This window comes from Strix uralensis, chromosome 16 (genome assembly GCF_047716275.1).
Source record: "Strix uralensis isolate ZFMK-TIS-50842 chromosome 16, bStrUra1, whole genome shotgun sequence".
Lineage (NCBI taxonomy): Eukaryota > Metazoa > Chordata > Aves > Strigiformes > Strigidae > Strix > Strix uralensis.
This window is the reverse complement of record NC_133987.1, coordinates 11996274-12017376: the sequence shown is the minus strand read 5'-3', so window position 1 is coordinate 12017376 and position 21103 is coordinate 11996274. Positions and strand designations below refer to the sequence as shown.

The 21103-nt window shown below is 37.7% G+C and overlaps 2 protein-coding genes across 4 annotated transcripts in view; both read left to right on the top strand.

The window, feature by feature from the left end:
- The window catches only part of MOSMO (modulator of smoothened), a 34203-nt gene extending 29948 nt beyond the window's left edge, over positions 1-4255 (top strand). Inside the window, exon 4 of one of the 3 annotated variants that reach the window (XR_012631099.1) lies at positions 321-404. Coding sequence is in view for 1 of the 3 variants with exons in the window: in XM_074885727.1 (XP_074741828.1) it covers positions 321-505 (185 nt within the window). In the remaining 2 variants the exon portion in view is untranslated. Of the gene's footprint in view, positions 1-320 lie in introns of all 3 variants that reach the window. The other 2 variants (XR_012631100.1, XM_074885727.1) reach the window with 2 other exon arrangements.
- A 133-nt stretch (positions 4256-4388) lies between these two features.
- The window catches only part of VWA3A (von Willebrand factor A domain containing 3A), a 34833-nt gene continuing 18118 nt past the window's right edge, over positions 4389-21103 (top strand). Inside the window, exons 1-19 of the mRNA XM_074885725.1 lie at positions 4389-4523; positions 5335-5417; positions 5652-5739; positions 6360-6484; positions 6563-6637; positions 7911-7965; positions 8708-8806; positions 9838-9944; positions 10228-10353; positions 11671-11779; positions 12937-13002; positions 13469-13594; positions 15336-15474; positions 15560-15663; positions 15917-15997; positions 17058-17152; positions 18608-18727; positions 19593-19667; positions 20398-20542. Of these exons, the coding sequence (XP_074741826.1) occupies positions 5353-5417; positions 5652-5739; positions 6360-6484; positions 6563-6637; positions 7911-7965; positions 8708-8806; positions 9838-9944; positions 10228-10353; positions 11671-11779; positions 12937-13002; positions 13469-13594; positions 15336-15474; positions 15560-15663; positions 15917-15997; positions 17058-17152; positions 18608-18727; positions 19593-19667; positions 20398-20542 (1800 nt within the window). The 5' untranslated portion in view covers positions 4389-4523; positions 5335-5352. The remainder of the gene's footprint in view (positions 4524-5334; positions 5418-5651; positions 5740-6359; positions 6485-6562; positions 6638-7910; positions 7966-8707; positions 8807-9837; positions 9945-10227; positions 10354-11670; positions 11780-12936; positions 13003-13468; positions 13595-15335; positions 15475-15559; positions 15664-15916; positions 15998-17057; positions 17153-18607; positions 18728-19592; positions 19668-20397; positions 20543-21103) is intronic.

Sequence of the window (21103 nt, the reverse complement as noted above, 5' to 3'; positions counted from 1 at the left end):
GAACTTGGTGACTAAACTTGTGGATGGTGGTAGAAGTACATCCACCAAATTTTTATTCTTAAAGACAGTTCAGGATCTAGTGAGCAGGACTGAAATTACAGTCAAAGTGGGGGTCTTTCAGTCTTGGGAGTAGATGAGGAATGTTTTAAAAGTGAGATAAAGCCTACTCAGTCATTTCAAGCAAGTTAGGTACTGTAATATCTTAGCTCTTCAGTTTGGCCAGAATGCTTTGCTTGCTTTTCTGGACTGCTCTATGAACTGGTAAATATTTTGACTTTAACACAGCAGTGACCATTTTTTCTTTTCTCTTTCCTTTGCAGTGATTCTATTCTGTATGGCAGCCCTAATATTTCCAATAGGATTTTACATCAATGAAGTTGGAGGTCAACCATATAAATTACCCAATAACACAGTGGTTGGGTCTTCATATGTACTGTTTGTCTTATCCATTTTCTTTACAATAGTGGGACTTCTATTTGCTGGCAAAGTTTGTTTACCTGGCTGATGAATGTCTGAACTTCAGGACTTTATTCTGGAAAAGAGCAAGAGATCAGAATTGCATTCTCAGGAGGATGCCTAGATCAGACTATCGAACACTTACTGAAAAGAAGAATGCTTTGACTTGTTCTCACTATGCACTTTGGATAAAAAAAAGGAGAGCCTTTCCCATAACCAAATACAGACAACATTGACTAATCTCCTGAGCATATTTAATGCAGTCAGGTCTGCACTGTGATAGGAACTAGTGAAGAATGCTTTACACTGAGAAGCATAATGCCCCATGTTACTGTACTGTTCCTGTTTTTAACGTCTAATGATTTGGAAGTCAAAGTATTTATGAACTTTGTGGTAGACCAGAGGGTTGCAGAGGAATTCAAGTGAGGCTGGCCTCGCTGTTTAGGAGATTAGTATTTTACATCTTCCTTCTGATGAGCAAAGCCTTTGGCACCAACGTGGATCAATCTTGCATTACTGCACCAAGAAGCCAATAGATCAAAACAAGTTCTCTAAATGTATGTAACAGCAAGAAGACATACATCCCCTCCTCCCCCATAAGCTCTAGAAAAACACTAAGGAACATTTTAGAGGGGGATTTCTTCCTTATATTTATATAAATATATATATAAATATATATATATTTTGCTGATGCAGTATACAGTGTGTGTGTATGTGTGTGTGTGTATATACACATATATGTATGTATATGTATATACACACAAATGGTTCCTGGAAAAGAACTCAGAACGCTTTGCTAGCAAAACACTGTGGTGTGCAAAACTAGAACTCAATAGAAAAAAGCCATTTCTCTGAAGGCCACATAGCTGAGAGTCTTCAGTTTACCTCATTCTTTGTAGCAGCCCTTGATTTTAACAGTTTTTGTAATAGGTACAAACGATCCCATGCCTTTTTAGGTGCAATTTTAAGTTAAGCTAAAATTCTTTTTATGGTAATTTATTTGTATATGAGGGTAGAAGGTGAGATCATGTCATACCTTAAAGTTAAAATCCTAATTTTGGGAAACTGACACTATTTAAATTATTAGCAACTGTTGTACAGAAAGTCTCTTTTTCTACTGCATTGTTACATTAGCATTCATACTTGTTCAAGCACAGCATTTTACCATTGATAAGCGTTTCTCTAGCACATGTAAAATGCAATGTTTAAAGTAATGCAAACACTATTCCACTGCAAAGATGGATGAACTTGTTTTCATTTGAGTATTAATTCATCTTTACCAAAAAAATTAGCAATATAGTTTAAATTATAGTTTAAATAATACGTGTATTGTTTACTAAAGTTGTTATTTTAAGTGTGGATTTAAGGGCCACCCAAATTTGGAGTAAATATTCCTCACTAAAGGTAGTTTTATTTTTCAACACAAGGATAAACCTTTGAATCCGTAGACATCATAACTCAATACTCAACCTAACCTTGCAGAAAGTACAGTTCAGTGTCCCAGGAAAGCTGCCTGCACTGTCAGTATTTATTTTCCAGTTAATACGTGGTTTACCTGAGATTCATTATGAAAACAAAAAAAATTGTATGTTTCAAGTGCTGTTTCATTGAGCTTTTTAGAAGAACTGCATTGCTAAATAGCCATTTTTCTAAAATGTTAGTGTATTTTAGAATGAGGTGGTTGTTAAAATATAATCAGCAGTTTCCAAAATAATCACTTATCACATAAGCTTAAGTGTTTGAAAATAAGACAATTTGCACAATTCTTTTAACTCTGTGCCATTCAGACCCTAGCGGGTCCCTGTCTTCCTCCTCCTCCACCTCTTCCCTCTCCCCCTCCCAAGGTATTTTAATACGAAAAGGTTATTTGCTGAATTAAGTGGTTTTTCTTTTGACATTTTTGAACAAATTTGTCACTGGAATGGTCTATAAGTGACTTTTTTTCCAGTCAGCTCACTCACAGGTAGAAGGGAATGTTTATAAACACTAAATTTTTCTGAAGTATCCAACCTGTCAATACAGCTAGACACCTACTTGGAAGTAACGGTATAAGTATGATTTGGTTCCTAATTTAAGCCTTCATCTGCATGGGTAGTTTGAGGTCCCCAGTGATGTTGATGGAGATGAAATGCAGGGTTCAGCTGCTGGATGTGTGTCTAAATTTGTGGTGATATCACTGCTGCATCCGAAGCTGAAGTATTGCTAAAACTTAGATCATAAATTATGTTGGAAAAAAGCGCTCTTCTCTATTTCAGAAAAGTCACCGTTGTAAATAGTTCTAGGAGATTTTTGTAACTGGAACACAGATTTCTCAGCCACTAAGATTTCTTACCCCCCAGCTTACTTATTTCTGTTATGGTAACATCAGGTATACAGTGAATTTAGGCTTAGATTAAATGAATCATCATTTCATTAAAAAATATAAACACTTATCTTGGATCATACCCAGACTGTGGCTGGCTGGCTGGAAATTTATCTGATTTGCCAGTGCTATTGCTCTGCATTAGTAAATGATAGTGGAGATTTAACTAGCAGATTGTTTGATTAAATATTTGAGCATTTTAAGTCCAGAAATAGATGCAGCCATCTGCATTTAAAAAAAACCCACCCAGTAATTGAAGAGACAGCTGTCAACAGTTGCTTTTAATAAGGTCACTAAGTACTATATAGTACAGTATTAATTTATAGCAGAAAATCATATCTTGTAAACTGTATATAAAACACTGTTTTATGGTGCAATCATTTGTCAAATTTATGTCTGTTACTTTTGTTTTAAAGTTGTGTGCATTCTTTTCATACCTAAGAGCATCACTGTAAAATCTGCTGAAGACTATTTATAGGTTTTATTTGCACAAGGTTTTGTTTTAAACTACAGGAAGTTCGCATTGAACATGCCTAAACATCTGTAGACTTTTTCAGTTCATGAAAAGCAAATGTTTCCATACGAATCTTCTCCAAAGGTGATCCCATATTTGTGTTGAGTGTTTACATAAACTTTTCTGATTCTGCCAGCCATTGTATTTAACTTTTCGAAGGACAGCTCATTTCATGCATCACTAGGGATTATTTAGTCTTTTGCTTCAAAATTCCCCAAAGGGTTTGATGTCCCATCATAATGGCACGCTTTGTCATTTATTTGGCTAACAAAATGTAAGATTGGAAACTTTAAAATACCTTCAGAAGAAAAGCTAGTTAATTTGGCTGTATAAATCTTATCGTTGAGCTCAGCTGAAATAATTGCCTGGAAGCCGTTTGTCTTAGACCTGGAGAGGATGTGCTTCCCTGAACGCACCAGTCTCACCATTTAACATCGTTTTCCATTGTTAATCTTGCTGGCAAGTGATACCAGTTTCCTGAAGACGCTGGTAGTGTGCAGCACCACCTGAGCCGGCCCTCTGGCTGAACGAAAGCTGCCAGATTAGGGCCCTCCTGTCATACCTGTGTTTCAGAGCCGTTGTTTAACCACTTCAGAACACAACTGTAGATTACTGTTTGCCCCAACACACACAAAAAATGAAAGCTGTCCTTTAAAACCGTTGTGAAGGATGAAAATAATGAAGGAAAGGGTGTCTGCAAGCGGGTTGTCCTGCCTGGGCGTCGCGTCGCTCCCCGCTCGAGGCCTGACCGTCTGCGTCCCCCGCCCCGGCCTTTACTGAGGATTGTTTTCTAATTGGTTAGAACATTTTTCGATTAATGATTTCCGAACAAATGTTAATACAAACTGTATAAAATGAACATAATTTTCTTCACTTGTATTTTTGTTATTGAGCAAGTTTATCAAAATAAATTGTCTACTAAAGCGACTGGCCTCGGCTGCGCTGACTGGAACCGGCCCCTCCCCTGGCCCGGGTGTCTCCTCAGCTCCGGCGGGGTCCCCGCCCGCGCTTCCCGCCCTCCGCCGCCGGGAAGCGGAACGGCTCCTCCCGCCGGCGGCAGCTGGGGCCGGCCCGTCTCCACCGGCAACGCCGTAACACGGCGGGACTTGGGGCTGGGCTGCTCCGGGCCCTGCCGCGCCGAGGGGGACGTGGGGCTGGGCTACCCCGGGCTCCGCACGGCGGAAGGGCCGGGTGAGTGCCGGGAGGTGCCGCGGCCGGGCGATGCTGAGGGGGCTCGGAGGGTCCCTCTTACTGGCGCGGTGGCCGCCCGGGCTTTCGGGACGTGCCCAGGCTGCGGGGGAGGGGAGGGAGGGAGGGAGGGAGGGAGGGAGGCCGGGGACAGGGGAGCCCTTTCCCCGGTGAGGTGAGTCTCTGGGGACGGGAGGGCGCGGGGTCGGTGGGGCTGAGGGGCCTCTGCCCCCCGAGGTGAGGAGAGTCTCGGGGGAGGGGACGGGAGGGCGCGGGCCGAGGGCTGCTCGGACACCCGCTGGTGAGCGGAGGGCAGGGGTGGCTGGGGCCGGAGTGAGGCGGCCGAGCCCAGCGAAGTGCAAAGCAGGATTTTATGATCGTTTTTGCTCTGGTTTTACAGCGCCTAAACCCGAGGGGCAGCTCACCTACGTGCCTCCATCCCCGCGGCTCGCAGCCCGGCTGTGCCAGCTGCTGGCCCCCTTGCCCCCGCCGGGGCTCGCACTCGCCCGTAGAGCTCGGGGTTTTGCTTTGGTTAATCTTCTTTCCTGGTTGAGCTGTGTAGCCAGTCTATACACACAATAACTGCATCAAGTCCCCTGACAAATAGCTCTTGCAGAATAGTTCTTAAAGGTGTTTTCTGTAGATGGATAATTGTAACTCCTCTTTGCAGCTGTTTTTTAATTTGCTGTTGTCCCACATGTGGTGTACTTATCATAGAAGTTGCTGACAGTATTAATAATTTTTTTATAGTGTATATTCCTGAGGATTTAAGCTTTTTACTCTAATACTTTGTCTTTTTGCTTTTTTTAACAAGGTTAAGTCTATTCATCTAATGGATACACGCATCAGGAATATGGCACAGTTGTTGGACAACGATCAGTTTTTGGAAAAAGTTGGGTGAGGATACTGTTACAAAATCTTGTTGGGACTTCATATGTAGATACAAATAACTGTAGCTCATGTAAGCAATGTACTATGTCCTGTGGAAACATTTATCGTATATCAAATGGAACGTGTAAACAACTGTCAAAATGTAAAACAGTTCCTACAGAAAAAACTTGTGAAGACTTTATGACAATACAGGAATACTATGGGTAATGAAGTTATCCCATGAAATTCATTGTCTTTTAGGGTGACCACAAAATCCAGTCTACAGGGTGATCAACCACCATGGCAAGATTTTCCTATGTCTCATCTAGGACCAGATAATGGATTGCTGGTAACACATATCAATAAGACACAAGATCTGCTGGTAGGCAAGTTTTCCTGCTAAATGGAGCAACTAGAAAAGTAACACATACCCACTACAAATGCAGAGTGGGGAATAATTAAACTGATAGACAACTGATATGTTTCTTCATAAATACTTCACCAAAGTCATGAAATTACATATAGTTTCTCTGCAGAAATAAATCAGTCTGTGAACAAATCAGGCAAAACAGTAAAGGTAGATCAACTGTTGATACTGCATTTTTATTTAGAAAAGCAGAAGACAATATATACCCTTTCAAACACTGTGAGGTGGATTTTGGAGATGCTTAGTTTTTCTTCCTCTCTGGTAAATCACTGGGGTATTTCTTTTATTTCTTTTAAACTCTCCTATTTCTGGTCTTCCTTCCCATCTCCTCCAAACTAAGCTCTCCTTCCCCTTACTTTAGCTCACAATCTGAGAGTGTTCTGAAACCTTCTTTTCCTTTGCATCCCACATCCAAAAGAGTATGCCAGTACCTAAAATTATGTTGTTCTTGGATATGCACTGCCTACCAGCAGCTATCCTTAGGACTTACATTTTTGTCACATTTGAACAGCACATTTAATTTTTTCTTATTTGATCTATAGAGAGTGCACATGAAGAAAATACAGTCTAAAAAGGTGCAATCCACAGAAGAATGGCTAAGAAACTACAGTTTAGAATCCTTGCAGTTAACGTTAGAGCATCTGCTAAATGAAGGCAGTATTATTTTGTAAGTGCAACACTGTCCTTTCTTTAGTCAGTCTTAATTTGTGTGCATCTCTGATGCTAATTATGCATAGTGTTCCAGGAATTCAAGAAACGATGTTGAAGAGATAGAGTTTACACAAGAGACTGTTAACAATTTTGAGTCCAGACTTTCTGAGTAAGTATCCATCTTGTTTATGATTCTGATGCAGAATTGATTCTATATCCCCATCCCCCATGATTACAGGTACTGCCTTAAATCTTAATTTGCTATCTCTGAGAATTTGAGAGTATCTCAGCATTAAATCCTTTCTGCTGAGATTTAGGGCAGGTGATAATTATTTGTCACTACAGCTGAGGGGTTTTATTTTTTTAATGAAGATTGGTATCAGCCAGGTTTGGAACTGAAGCAGCTCATTTTAGAAAGGCAGCTAGTACACAGGTAATACTGCGTATTTGTGGGTTATGTTTACTGTAACTTGGATCAGTTTCAGGTCACAGATTTAGTCATGATATATGGAAGTTAAAAGTTTTGTAAGTGAATTTTAGATGTATAAAGTCAAGGGAGCTTAAATTGAGGTAAACAATAGGTTCAATAAGCTGTAGAGTAATCATAATGTTTTTGCTGGTCTTCACAATACTTGTTAGACTGTTCCTAGGAGTGCCACTACTTCAGCATACCTCCCTATGTCAGTCATGAAGACCCAGAATCTTCAGAAGGTCCTCCTTCAGTACTTAGGCCCTGTGCCATCTAAGCAAACCATCTGCAAATCTGGTTTAAAAAAGAAGTAGCTTTTGTGTTTTGGAAAAGCCAAAAGTTTTTCACCATTTGAAACGTTGATTTAAACGTTCACTTTGCGAAACTGTAAATCTAGGCATATGGTATTAAAAATAAATTGAAGTAAAACAGTTTTGGAGGAGAGAAAGAACTTTGTTTTACCTCAGGTTATACCTATTTTGCAATGAAATTTTTGAAAGTTGCGCTGCAGTTAGTCCAGCACTTCAGTGAGTGTGTGGCCTTTCAATCACAAGGTTGGATTTCATGAGTGTCTTAACCAACGATACAGTTTGTGTTAAGTACATCTGACAATAACCTATGTGTAATGAACTAAATTCAGTTTTGCCCGAGCTTCTGTTCACACATAACACGTGGTGAATACCCCTCTCCTATCTCTGAACAAAATAGCCAGCAACTGATCAGAAGACATTTCAGTGATCCAGTTTTTCAGACAGCTACATATCTAATCAGTCAAACAGCTTTAGGGGAAGGAATATTTAAATGGTTAGCCCTGCAACCAATCAGTTGTATGAGAACACTGAAAACAGTATTTTTAAAAGGTGATTTTGCATCTGCAAGAAAAAGCATGTGATGAAGACAAATGGTTGAATGTTACATTGATACCCAATGCAAGAGAATGCCTGAGCTAAATGTGTGCTATGCCTTTTGTCAGAGTGATTGAACTTTACCAGCAGCGAATTCAATGGCTGTTGCAGGACAGCAGAAAGGTAACTTTAACTTTGCAGTATATTTTTAGAATGGAACTGTGTACAGCATTAAAGAATAAATTAACTTTTGAATGCTATTGAAAAGTGGCTTCCAGAAAGCTTATGTATTTTGTTTATTTACTGTGAGTTACACATCATGTGCACAATGGATTTTCTTGATCTTTTCATTGGTATGCAGTTTTCTGCTTTCTAGATCTAGCTTTTCTCTTGCTCTTGGCAAGCTTAATCATCAGGACCTCTCAGTGTGATTTAAACGGGAGCAGACAGTGCTGAGCAGCAGACTCTCAGACTGGAGTGGAGCTGTCTTGTCCATTGTACCCTCTCTTGCACAGCTGGTTAATCACTTCTTGTGCCCTAGCAGTGCTAATGCTCAGGAATGGGAAAGAGACATAGCTCGCTCTTGAAGGGGATAGAGAAAGAAGCAGCATTTCAAAATCTAGCTTCCACTAAGTTGCTTGATTTAACCTGAAGGAGATGCTGTAGACAAAGTTATTTTTTTATCCTCTCAAATAATGACTAGGTTGTCTTGGCAAGGAGCAAGTATGACTCACTGGTAAATATAAACTGGTAATTCTCTTTTTTTTTTTTCTTGGCTTTGTCACTGTGTCATTTTTATGCTAAAAAGCTTAAAGTGAAAATAAATACCTAATACTTGATTTTAAAATGATATTGTACAGAATAAACTGTAACATTTTTAAACTTTAGATAAGCATAGTATTTACAATGACTTTTCTCTTTTAAGGTGTTTGGCCTCATAAAAGGAACCAAAGTCGGACTTGTGGTTGATGTGTCCAGTATGAGTCATGGACCTAGACTACGGGGTTTTCAGAAGGACCTTTTGGTAAGTAAGAATAAAGCAGACTTTGGCAATTGTAGCATACTAATCAAGCTTTTGTGTAACTACAAGCCAGGAACTAGGTAGAAAAAGATCTGCTTAAATTCATAATATACAATACAATAGAAGTTTTCTGTTGTAGTAAAGTATGTTTTAAATGTCTTTGAAAATGTAGTCTTTGTTAATGTCTAAATGCAAACGAACTCCAGTATGTATCCTAATAATAATACTTTTTGTATTAATATTTAGAAGTTTCTCAATTCTTGTACCTGCATTCTCTATGGAATAAACTTGATTAACAGAAACAGATGTAAGAGCTAGAACCAAGTTCTACATAGAGCTATTTATAGTTTCCTTATGCCTTTATGTTTTGTCACAACAAGGCACACTTCACAATTTCGGTCAGAACCTTGGTGAGTTAATCACTTCCTCAAGTCCCCAAAGAAACTTGTCATTTATTGTGCTCTGTATTTTTATAAGATTTTGTGGTAAGGAAGGAAGACATAATGTGACTGTTTTACTGTCTAACTTTGAAACTTTGTACAATTTCATTTCCTGCATTCAGGAATTATTTAAATTTTATTTATATTATCTGCATTTTTCATTTGTGCATTTTAAAAAAAACTACTTCAAGAAAACTCAAGTTCCATGTAGTCTGGTTGGCTTAGCCTTAATACCTGAACTATTATTTAGCCCTATCAATGAATATGTATTAAACATCTTTTAGTAATTGCTTGATGGGTGAATATGCCCATTCTAGATCAGTATGTTGTTTTGTGTGCTCAACAACTGAAGAGAAAAACTCATACCAGTACAACAGATACTCCCTGCCTCCTGGCCTATTAACAAATTGGCTGCATTACCATAGGTTTACAGGTTTTCTCTCTGTATGACTTTTTCGTGGAAGCTTTTCTCTGTGATAGTTGAGAATATTGCTGTCAACTATTGTTAGGAAATTACTATTTTTTTGTTGTTTACATAATAACCTGTCTAGAAGCAGCATGGATAGTAATGCATTAATAATTTTTTGTTTATAGTCCTTAATAGATGAACAGCTATGTTATAAGAAGCAATTGTACTGCCTCTCATTCAGTACAGAAATTTCACCTCTGTGGGAGAGTCCAAAAAACATCAATGTTCATGTGTAAGTAAGTTCATTTCTCTGAAAAATAAAGGTGTTTCAAACAAGGTCTCCACTTAATTAGAGCAATCTCTTGTAGATAATAAATAGTGTTTTTCATCTTGTGCCTGCAGTGATTTGTAAGAGGGGAAAAAACCCAATGAATTTTAAGTGCAGTCAGTGATTTCAAGCTGGTTGCTTATGCATAAAATATCTTAGCAGCTTCTGCAGTTTGTAGTAATCTTCATGATCTATCTCATTTAGCACCTGCATGTTAAGTGTACCTATTCCTTTTTTTTTCCCCTAGGCTACATGAAGCAAGACAGTGGATACAACAGCTGGAACCTGGTCAAGGCTGCAATTTGCTGAAAGCCTTAAAACATGTCCTTATGGTGAAAGAACTGAATTCTCTGGTTCTTATTGTAGGAAGCTGGTAAATCTGTTATCTGTTGTAACAACCAGCTTTAACTTACATACAGAATTGGTACAAGAATCTGAACTTGATACAAAAATAAATAGAAAACTTAAGATCCAGGTTTTATATATTTTTAGTTCATAGCACTGATTTCCATTATTTCTTCCCTTTTTAAAATATTTTTAAATCTTCTCTTTTCTGATAGGAAGCTACGTTTTTCCTTTGCAGATCAGTTATCGCAGTAATCCATTGAGAGTCTGCTAGCTCTAATGCTACATCAATAAAAATCCTTCAGCATCATTAAGGATGTCACTGAAAAGGTCCACACCTCTGGGAAGATTAGATGATGAGCTAGATTTTGCTGTAAAATAGCTTTAAGCATTCAAAGATAGTCTTCTCTCTGTGATCTTGGTCCTGATGGAAAACTTAAAATTTCTGATTAAATAAATGAAACCAGGCTGAGATTAGATAAATTATGAACTTAAATTCTGCAGTTCTGATGTCGTAATTTGAAAACTTGCAGTAGTCAGGATTACAAGAAAAAGACCACAGTAAGGATTCTGGGAGTGTTACCCTACTCCTAATTTATTCATTATATTTATTTTAAATGTGCAAAAAAGGAATGGCATAAGCTTGGCAAGCTTGATATTTAGGGTGGTTGAGATAACATTTCACCTATTGTACTGGACACAGAATGTTCAGTTAAAAGGTTCCAAGTTTTGCTTAGCTCTGCTTTGAACAGAAAGCAAAAGTTTTTAGTATGTGCAAGTGAAAACTTCCTTAATTTCTGTCCCTGGCAGAAGTGTAGCTGGAAGGAAAGGCTTTTACTAGCCATGAAGAACCATCAGAACTCAGGGAATTAAACCTGTGTGGGTCACTAAATTCTAAACACAAAGCAAAGTTTTACTTTCTTTCATGCCTATGGAAGATAATGGACATCCTTACACACAGTTGAAGATTTGAGTTGAAATTGTTTCTATCGCAGTTTGTCACAGGAGGCAAAACCACAGATCCTGATTTTTAGCTTCCAGGGCTAGCAAGGAATAGTTTAGAACATTTAATCTATAAGCTGTTATGAACAGGAATAGAATCTTAGTGCTTTTATTATCGTTCAGGTTTTCAGGACAGAACAAAACCCCAGTAGTGGTACCTCAAGTAACTGTTGAAAGAGGAACAGGAGGTCAAGTTATGATAAATGACTGGATTCCCATGATTTGTTATTTCTTTCCCACTTAGTTTTCTTCCCTGTCTTCTTCAATATGGCCTTCTTCCCCCATTTGAATACTGCCATTGTTAATATCTTTTTTCCCCCTTATTTATTTATTTATTTATCAGCCCTGATCAGTCTTTGGAAATATTGTCTGACTATGCTCAGCAGTGTATGCTGGGGAGAAAACTGCAGACTCATGCTGTTACATATGATTGCAGCAATCCTGCTTCTCTTGTAAGTAATGTTGTTAATACTTACTTCCTTAAGTGTCTTGTCATTTGTTTCCTATTCAGCTGCAATGTCTTCTCCCATAAACTTGTGGGGAAGCTAACTTACTCATTAAAGAGTTCTTGATCTAAAGTTGTATTTTCTTTAGAGCAGATTTGCACACATGAAAAAAAAATGTTTGGAGCATTTATCTTGGTTCATACCAAAGCCAGAAGTGGCAACCAAGTGATGTTGACAAGCTTGGCAGCTGAAGGGAAACAATTATTTCCAGATAATCATCTTGTGTGTTTACAGAAGAATCTAAGAGCTCTTTTGCAGGTGAAAGCAGAAAATTAGGGGACTTCAGGTAGGTGATATTGCAGTAAGGATGAGTGGGTAATGAGAGGGATCACAGGAGAAAGACGGGGACTTGGGAATGAGATCATCTGAGTATGGCAGTCTCTGGGATAGGAATATTTTTGTATGGAGTAGCATCAATGCAAGACCTAGCAGCCTTGCTCAGATAGTGTTGATCATGAACAATGGTTTGGACGTTAGCAGTGACTGCCTGAAGGAAGAGGAGAACAGAAGGATAAGCAGTTACTTTTGATTAACTTCTGCATAGAAACGGTTTTAGGTGTTGATTGCTTGTTTAAGCTTATCCCTAAGGCATGTAGTGACTTAAGCGGCAGGGAGGAGACAGTTGAAATCCTGGTAAGAGAAGATTGGATGCGGTAAGGATATTGTAGTTGTGGGAAAAAGGATTGCGGTGGTAGATGGTAGGAGAGGAGATGGGAGAGGTGAAAAAAGCAGCAAGGGGGTTAAGAGGTAATTGTGGGCTGGGGAAGGATAGCCTAATACTTGTAGACTTCAGTGATATGCCTTTGATTTGACTAGCACAATCCTGCCTTCAAAGGAGCAGAAAGTGACTGGCATTTTAACACAAGGTGAATGGATTTGAAGCTTACTGCCTATTTTGTGTATTACTACTGAGTTAGTTTTTCAGCCATATTAAAATAAGACTGTTAAGAAAACAATGGAAACAATTACTTTGACTTTCTCACTACATGTACCTCAAAGATTCTTTCTTTGTCTCTAATTGAGATTTGAATAGAAAGAACCCATGTTATCAAAAGAGACTACCAAATCAAAGTAACTATTTTTCTTCCTATTTATATATGTAGGCAGTTCTAAAGAACCTTGCAGAAGCTGTAAGAGGCTGTTATCATTGCTACTCTTCAAAGGGAGAGGTAGGTGACAGCTAGAGAGGCAATGCATTTTTCTCTCTTTTTGATGATTCTTCACTTCTAGAAGGTAAACTGGTTATCATCTGAGAAGTTTATAGCAAGACCTGGTGCTGAAAGTCTCTGTTATAGAAGTACTGAGGATGTGGTCAATAAACGTGTGTTTAATTCTTTTTGCAACTGAAGATGCTTTCCTAAAAGCACAATAAATTTTGCAGATATTACTGACTTAAATATGATGAGTAGGATGAAAGCAGTGGCTTATTGTAGACTGATTCAAAGTAATAAAATTATACCTCATTTATAAAATGATTCATAACTTACATGCAGTGCATTAGATACATTTACACTGAATTCTGCTATGCTAGGCAGTCTTGTATAGATGCATGCACATCAAAGTAAGAAAGCTGTGTTTATTTGGTATTTGAATAGTAGTTAACTTATTTTTCCCCCTTTGTTTTTATATGTACAGAATTTTGATAGCAGTGATGTTCAACTGCTACTTCAGGAATCCCAGAAGGCTAAGAACCTACTCAAAAGCATCAAACAGACTTTTCAAAGAAGGATTGGTGGCTCACTTATTAGTAGAATAAGAGATGTATGTATCTTTTCATTTTCAGATGTGCTTTGAAGTATCAGGGGTAGAATTTTTTAGTGTTCATAATATGAAAAAAAATTATATGATTAATCAAGTATTTTGATAAGTGAACTTTGAATATTACATATTGGCCATCCATTATAAGAGCAAATTAAGGCCAAAACCAGGAGATTTTGCTAAACATTCTCCAAAACGCAGTGAGTTTTGTAAACTGATCCAAACGTGATGAAAAGAACATTGTACCATGATCATAATGGAAATCTAAGAGAATTGCTGACCTAACCATATGCATGTTCATTTAAAAGAAGTTCCAACAGTACAGAGATACTTAATCCTAGGTGTTTAAGGTGGACACTTAAATCAGTTGCAAAATCATAATCCATTACTAGTGTTGAAGTTAGGAAGCTACAGTCTGTCTGTTACACATCTGTGTTGGTCCTGTCTTACTGGCACAGTTTGGTCTGTAACAATTGTCCTGGTAATGTTTCTGGTTTTATGCATTATTTGACTGACATACCAGAGGTTCTTACCTTGTTTGGCTTTTTTCCAATAAAGTAACTTTTAAGTGCTCTTGATGAAATAGGGATGAGGAAGAAAAAGAATCTCCTATGATTTTTCTTTTTTTTTCTATGGAATGCTTCGATAATTTCTAGTTCTGTTTTGAGCTGGTAGAGAGATTATTTACTCATGTCTGTCTTTCACCTTGTGCAGATAGTTTTAAGTGGAAATACGCATCGCTTCTGCCTTATTCTCATCTCTGTACTTTCTAGGGGCCTGGAAGTTTATAACGTAGCTGAATTCACATATGGTTGCTCAACTTTAATGCCAGAAATTTGGCAGCACTGTTTTACAAATCTGTGAGGAATTTTTTTGTTAACAAAAGTCTGTTCTCTGTCACAGCTACTGTAGAGAGTTGTGTGAGGTGGACAAATCTGATCTGAAAGAGGAGCTGAAAGCTTCCATTGGGTATGCTTGGGTATCTGGTCATCTGACCTGAGACGTTCCAGACAGGAGGCAAACTGGTCATTTGTGACTAATATTTCTAACTCTGTTTCCCCTCATCCTCCATATTCCGTATATATAGAATTCTTTCATCTCTCTTCCAAACTCGTAGTTACTAAGGACCATATAGACTACATGTAAAGCAGAAGTCACCCTGAAATTACTTAGAAGGTCCTATATCCCCAAATAAAAGCATGTCATTTCAGAAACTTAGTAGTCTAACCTTCTGTATGAAAAAATATTTCCAAACTCCTGTCCATTCAGAGAAAAAGGTCTCTTACCCTTTTTTTGAAACAAAGGAATTCTAGTGCCCCATAGGAATTTTTGTTGACTTGTTTCCATTGGAAGGAATGAAGACAGAATGTGTTTCATTTGACTTGGTGCAGGTAGAAGATGAAGCAGTCAAGATTCAATCTATGTGTAACAAAGATATTTTTCCTACTCACTTTTCTTAGAGAAATGATTGGCTGTTTTCATGCCAGTGTGTATAACCATGATGTTTTAATTTCCCTGTGCATTTTTACATTGTGGCAAACACAGTGAAGTTAATGGAACATTGTCCTCCAAGCCCCATTATTAGGAGGACCAATGATAGCTATTTTCACAGTATTTTGCTTGTTGAAATCCCAGCACTTCGGTGAACATAAGTAGAACTAATATTCCACGCTGGATATTTTGGATTGAGGGTAAAAAAAAAAATGCTAAAATTTGCAAGAGTTTTTCTTAAAATCCATTTTAGGTTTGCACAGAATTTGCAAGTACAGCACCCTCCAACTTCTTACTAAAGCCTCCAAAGCATGAAGGACCATTAGTTATTCAAACACCATGCGTCCTGGCCAAAACCTCAACAGACTGGTTAAAGACAAATGGATTGAAAGGTAGCACAGAAAGAAGAGCTTAACAGGTATGAAACATAAATTAAAGAGCATCTGTTTTATTTAATTTCTTTGTTCCTTGCTATAGCTAAAAAGTTAAACCTTTATCAAGTTTTGGCTCCCAATGCCTTCTCTCCCGTGGAAGGATTTGTACCTATTCTTAAAAAAACAGTGTCATCAACTCTACATGAGGTAAGTGATAAGGACCCTTTCTTTTTGTTGTTGTTGTTTGGGTTTTTTTCTTTTCTTTCTGGGGCTACATTTTTCTAATTAAAATCAGTACTTTATAAGTTAGTGAAATTCTACAGGCTTTAACTGAAATTAAAGTCATAGATTCAGATCAGATACTTACGCCATTCTTAAGAATGATTCAGGAAGGAATTCCATGTTAGTGGAGCTTACATAGGCTTCTGTAAACACATAAGTGTATTACTTATCCTTCTAGAAAGCGATGATGCAGTTTGAATGGTATGATGGAACTGTGAAAAATATCCACGTTGACCTGCCAGTATTATACAACTATCAGGTGAGTTGTCTGTAGTTATGTGGCCTTGTCAGGGCTAGATTACTATCTAATTATTCCACATTAATTGTCCTGATACGTAAGTACTGCAGGGATTCACGTGCAGGCAGCTCTCTGTATAAGTCTGCAGTGATCTGGTCAGACTTGGGATCCAGATTCTTATGGTAGTGAGGAAGGAGGCTAAATAAGAGAAGGAGTCCATCAGCGCTGCTCATAAATACAGCAGCGTGCATTTTGCGATCTGTGTGTAAGAATGTATTTACATTATTCTACCCATGTATGTGTAAATCCTTTAGTCTGTACGTTGGAAGGATACAATGCAATAGGGTACTCCCACTTGCTTTAACAGAACTGTCCCATTTCATCTTGGTTTAACAATTTAAAAAAAAAAAAAGGATTGTATTTTGTTTTATTTCTTTTAAAGTCAAACAAGTTTTATGAAGAAGAATGTGTAATTGTTACTGGCTAGACCAGAAAAGACTCAAGGCATAACAGGAACATTCTAGGAAGTAGTGTAGGAGCCAGCTTGGATGATTGTTGACTTGAAAGATGTGTGATATGAAAGTATGTGCAAAGGCACATAACAGCAGCAAACCAGAGCCTCTTCCTGTTGTAGCAGCCTAGTCCCTCAGATGTGTAGGAAAGAGAGTCAAGGCAAGGGATTATTCTGAGATAAATTTGATCTTAAACTATCAAATAATCCAGAAGACTGGTTGAATAAGGGATTAAAAAATTATACTGTGACATGAGTTTCTCTGGTAGGTGAGCTTTTTTTTTTTTTTTTAATGTACTTGACTGCTATTTTGGGACATGCTAGCAAGAGGAAATGTGAGGAGAGTTTAGACCTTTAGACTTTTTGTTGTTTTTTTATCATTGTATGTTTTTGTCATGGACTGTATTCTCTTATCTTTACTAAGAATGAAATGCTGCTGTCAAAATGAATGAAAATCATTACTTTTTTCATTACTGTGCTGTCATGTTATTTCTGTATCAAACATTTGGCAATAAAGGGCTTACTTGAACTTTTTATTTTTAACTTAAATTTTCTATATTTTATCCATAGAAACTCCTTGCTAAAATGGTTAGAATCTATGAGGAACGAATTGACTGGCTGTCTGTTGCTAGCAGAAGAATATGGGGAAGTGTTTGTGAAAGGAGGTATCGTACTTTGATAGCCCTTTTTTTGTGTATTGGTCATGGTTCTAGTTTGCCAGCCTTTGCTTTGTGTGTAAGTCAGCACCAAGGAATACAGGGCAGAGAATAGTCAGATGTAGAGACAACAGTTGCAGATTTGACCAGTGTAAGCAATCCACTTTTGAAAACAGACATTGATATTCAGCTTTTTTAACAGTCCAGTCAGTTTACTGAATTGGATGATCATCAGTCAACACAAAACTGCAATTTCCATAAGGCAGGATGAGATTTTTCAATTTGAGTTATCTAGCAAGTAAGGCTTTGGGGAATGTTCTATCTTAAATCACACATAAACAAAACTGATGTTTCTGGCCAAAGGTAGCATTTACAGTCAGCTTTCCAAACCTGTGCTGTTAGTATTTATGCCCAGAGCTTTTCTTGCACAGCCTCTAATGGGTTCTTATCAGAAGAAGAGATTCAACCTACCAACCACCACCTGCCTCCACCACTTGAAGTGCATTCTAGTGCCAGATGACAAATGACAGTGCAGATATACTCAAAAACCTAAGATCTTTTTTCCTGCATGAAGTTTGAGGTCTTCATCTGATTATGTATTTGAGAATGATGTTTATTTACATTGTGTGTGAGGCCTTTACTGGAGATTCCCACCCAATGTCAGGTGCACAATTGCTCTTTTTGTCCTGTTCACAAACCTTGAATATGAAGTTTGAGACAAAAAGGAAGATGGCTGAGACCATTATTACTAGAGATTTTCATTGATCAAGGATTGAATTAGCCCTTCTGGCCACTGTATTGTGTTGGGAACTCGCGTCCCACTGTCCATCACATCTGTGATTCTTTTCATAACCACTGCTCCTAAGATATCCCCTGTCCATTAACTGTAACCATCCTGCATTGTCTCTGCAAGCAAGACTTGATACTGGCCATACTGAAGAAGGTCGTCATTGACAGTTTTTCTCAAAACAGGTAACGTGACAGATAACATCAGTCAGTCCATACCTGAATAACCAGTCTGTCACTGACTTACTGGGAGAAAACTCACCATTTATCTTTGGAGTAATACTACATACATTCCTGAAATGCTGGCTGGGGAAAGGACAGTGAACTGCCCAACAACTCTTCCTGTTGGATAACATCCACACGTTTCAGGCGTGTTTTGGATATTCAAGTACAGAGAAGAAAGAGGACCTGTTTAGGGTACAACAGCCATTATGGCACTATATGTGCCCGTACCCTGATAATTGCATAGCTTAAGAAAAATATAATTTTCTACTATCGTTACTATTTTTTTTTTAAATCTCACCTTATGTTTTGCAGATTTTTTTTAAAAATATAGATTCGGTGTTTATACATTTTGATACATAGCTAGAAGATACTTTCCCTGTCAAGTTAGAGTACAGTGATAATATGTAATTAAATAAGGTGTTTTTTTTAATGAATAATATATTTCTTATATAGGGTGGTTATACTTGTTGATATATCAGTGACAAACTCTATGTACATCATCCACATCCAGCATTGTTTGCGACTTTTACTTGAGGAACAAATGTCAGATAAGGATTACTTCAATATTATAGCGTAAGCAACTATCTAAAATAATTGTAACGTATTGCAATGAAAGAAATATGCTGAGAGATTGTAGTTACTAATGAATATATTTTAGATTTTGTAATTGTATTTAATGTTCTATGATGAAGCAATTGCAAGAGTAGCACTGATTCATTGTTATTGCATAAGCGCATGGATCACATGTATGGAGGCCAGATCAGTAATTAAAAATGACTGATTTGGGTGAGGCTCACTGGAACTGATTGCATTGTACCTGTAACCAATTCTCATCCTGCCATATCGTTCATAACAGTATTAATTCACATGTCAAAAACTTACTGGAAGAGGATTTTGGTCTCTCAAGTACTGTAACTGAGAATGGCCTTCAAATTTTACAGTAACTCCAATACTTTTGAATATGTAATAGTACTAAAATTCTGTACTCGAGACTGGTAGTCGGAAACGTATGACACAGCTGCTGAACAGTAGCTGGGTGGGTTTCTGTCTGGCAAGTAAAAGCAAACGACAGAAGCTCGTGGAGTTCCACACTTGGTGGGAGAACAGAGCCCTTACCTCATAAGAGAGGTACAGGCAGCATCTGAGCGTTGGGGGTTTTTTGTCACAATCCTTCCACTGAACTTTTACCATCTCACTTAAGATCCAGTTCAGGAAAGAAAAATGTAGTCTGGCCCACTACCTTGAAAATCTGACGACACCTGAGTGATGGATAAATATGAATAATTAAATGATTTGAAATAGAAAATAGTTAGCATCAGTCAATTTTACATCCATAATACCCCAAATGAGGTTTTTCTTTTTCAGTGAATTTATTCTATATTTTTGCTTGTTCTATAGCATAATCTGAAAATTAATTGCTGTTATCTTTCCGTGAAAGATTTGGGAGTGACGTTGTGCCTTGGCAACTGGAACTGGTTCCTTCACAACCAGAAAACTTACAAAATGCTTGGAGGTAGGATCAAATAACTTTCCCATACATCTGAATTGAGTGATCATAGGTACCATGAAACAGATAAAACAGAGGAACAGATTTAAACAGCATTGTGAACAATTTAGAAATTTGGTAAGTTTATCATATTACAAAAATAGGTTGCCATGAACTATTCTACACTGATTGTTTATGATGCTTTGTTGTGAAAACAGCGTTATAAAGTTTAATATGTCTCAGTGACTTTGTATTTCACATGTATATAGAATATATATGTACACAGATACAGAAGTGTCTGTCTAAGAAGCACACAGGTTACATGAAGAATTGAAAACTGCTTCAAAATTAGTTGGGATGTGAAAACTAAACTACATTTTTCCTCACATACGCTGGACACAAATCCAGGTTTCTGTTTGTGAAGTCACACCCTGAGCAGTTTCATTATACCTCTGTAGTTTTATTTTTATTTCTGTAACTTCTGCTATATTACAATTTTTGCACATAACATTAAGAGGTAATTCTTTCATCTCTATGCTCTGAATCTTACCTTAAAAACCAGTTCACCATGGTGGCTGTACAGAAACTAGAACAAATAATTTGGGTCATTATATAACCTGGGTTTGCTCTCTGTCATTGTCAAAAATTTTAGACTCCAGTGCAGTGTTATTTAAGATTCTTAGTTCTCTTTATTTCTTTAAGCAAAAACAAAAGCTGTTGTTGCTTCATTCTTTGAACTGTAAATATCTTTTTTCAGGTGGGTGTTGAGCTTGCAGTGCAAAGGGAGTAGGAATTTCATGAGTGCTCTAAGGAGAGCTGTGGAAGTAGACTTCAAAGACAAAGATAAACACGAATCACAAGGACTTTACCTGCTGACTACAGGAATACCTGATCAGGAAGCAGTAAGTATCATCACAGGCTTTGCAACTCTTCTGTAAGTTCCTATCAGAATTAATCTCAACTTTATTTTTCTCTCTTTTTTTTAATTTATTCTTTTGGCTAGTCATCATAGCTTGTTGGCAGAATACTTCTCCATTACATATCTAAGCCAGCACAACTGTTAGGATCTCAAAGTTCCATTTCTGCAATCGTTATTTGTGTGTTGGAGGTAGCAATTATTAATGATGTGTGAATCATAGAAAATTCAAGAGGGGTTTTTAAGATTCCTTTCCCACTCCAGCTCTGGCCATCATTTCACCACAAATTTCTGAATCTGAACAAACCAATTCTGATTTTGTATGATATAATTTCCTAATAACTCGTGGGAACAAAGCCATGAATAATTTTACCGTGAAACTCCATAGTACACTATGTAGAGACAACTCCTGTCTTTAATAACAGTGATCCATTGCTTGGATATACGTTTGCAGTGCATGTGATCTGTGGCTGTTAAGCCACGTGCACAGCCTGGAGTTTCTGTACATATGGTAATCCAACTGGAGTAACCATGCGTGTACAGCAGG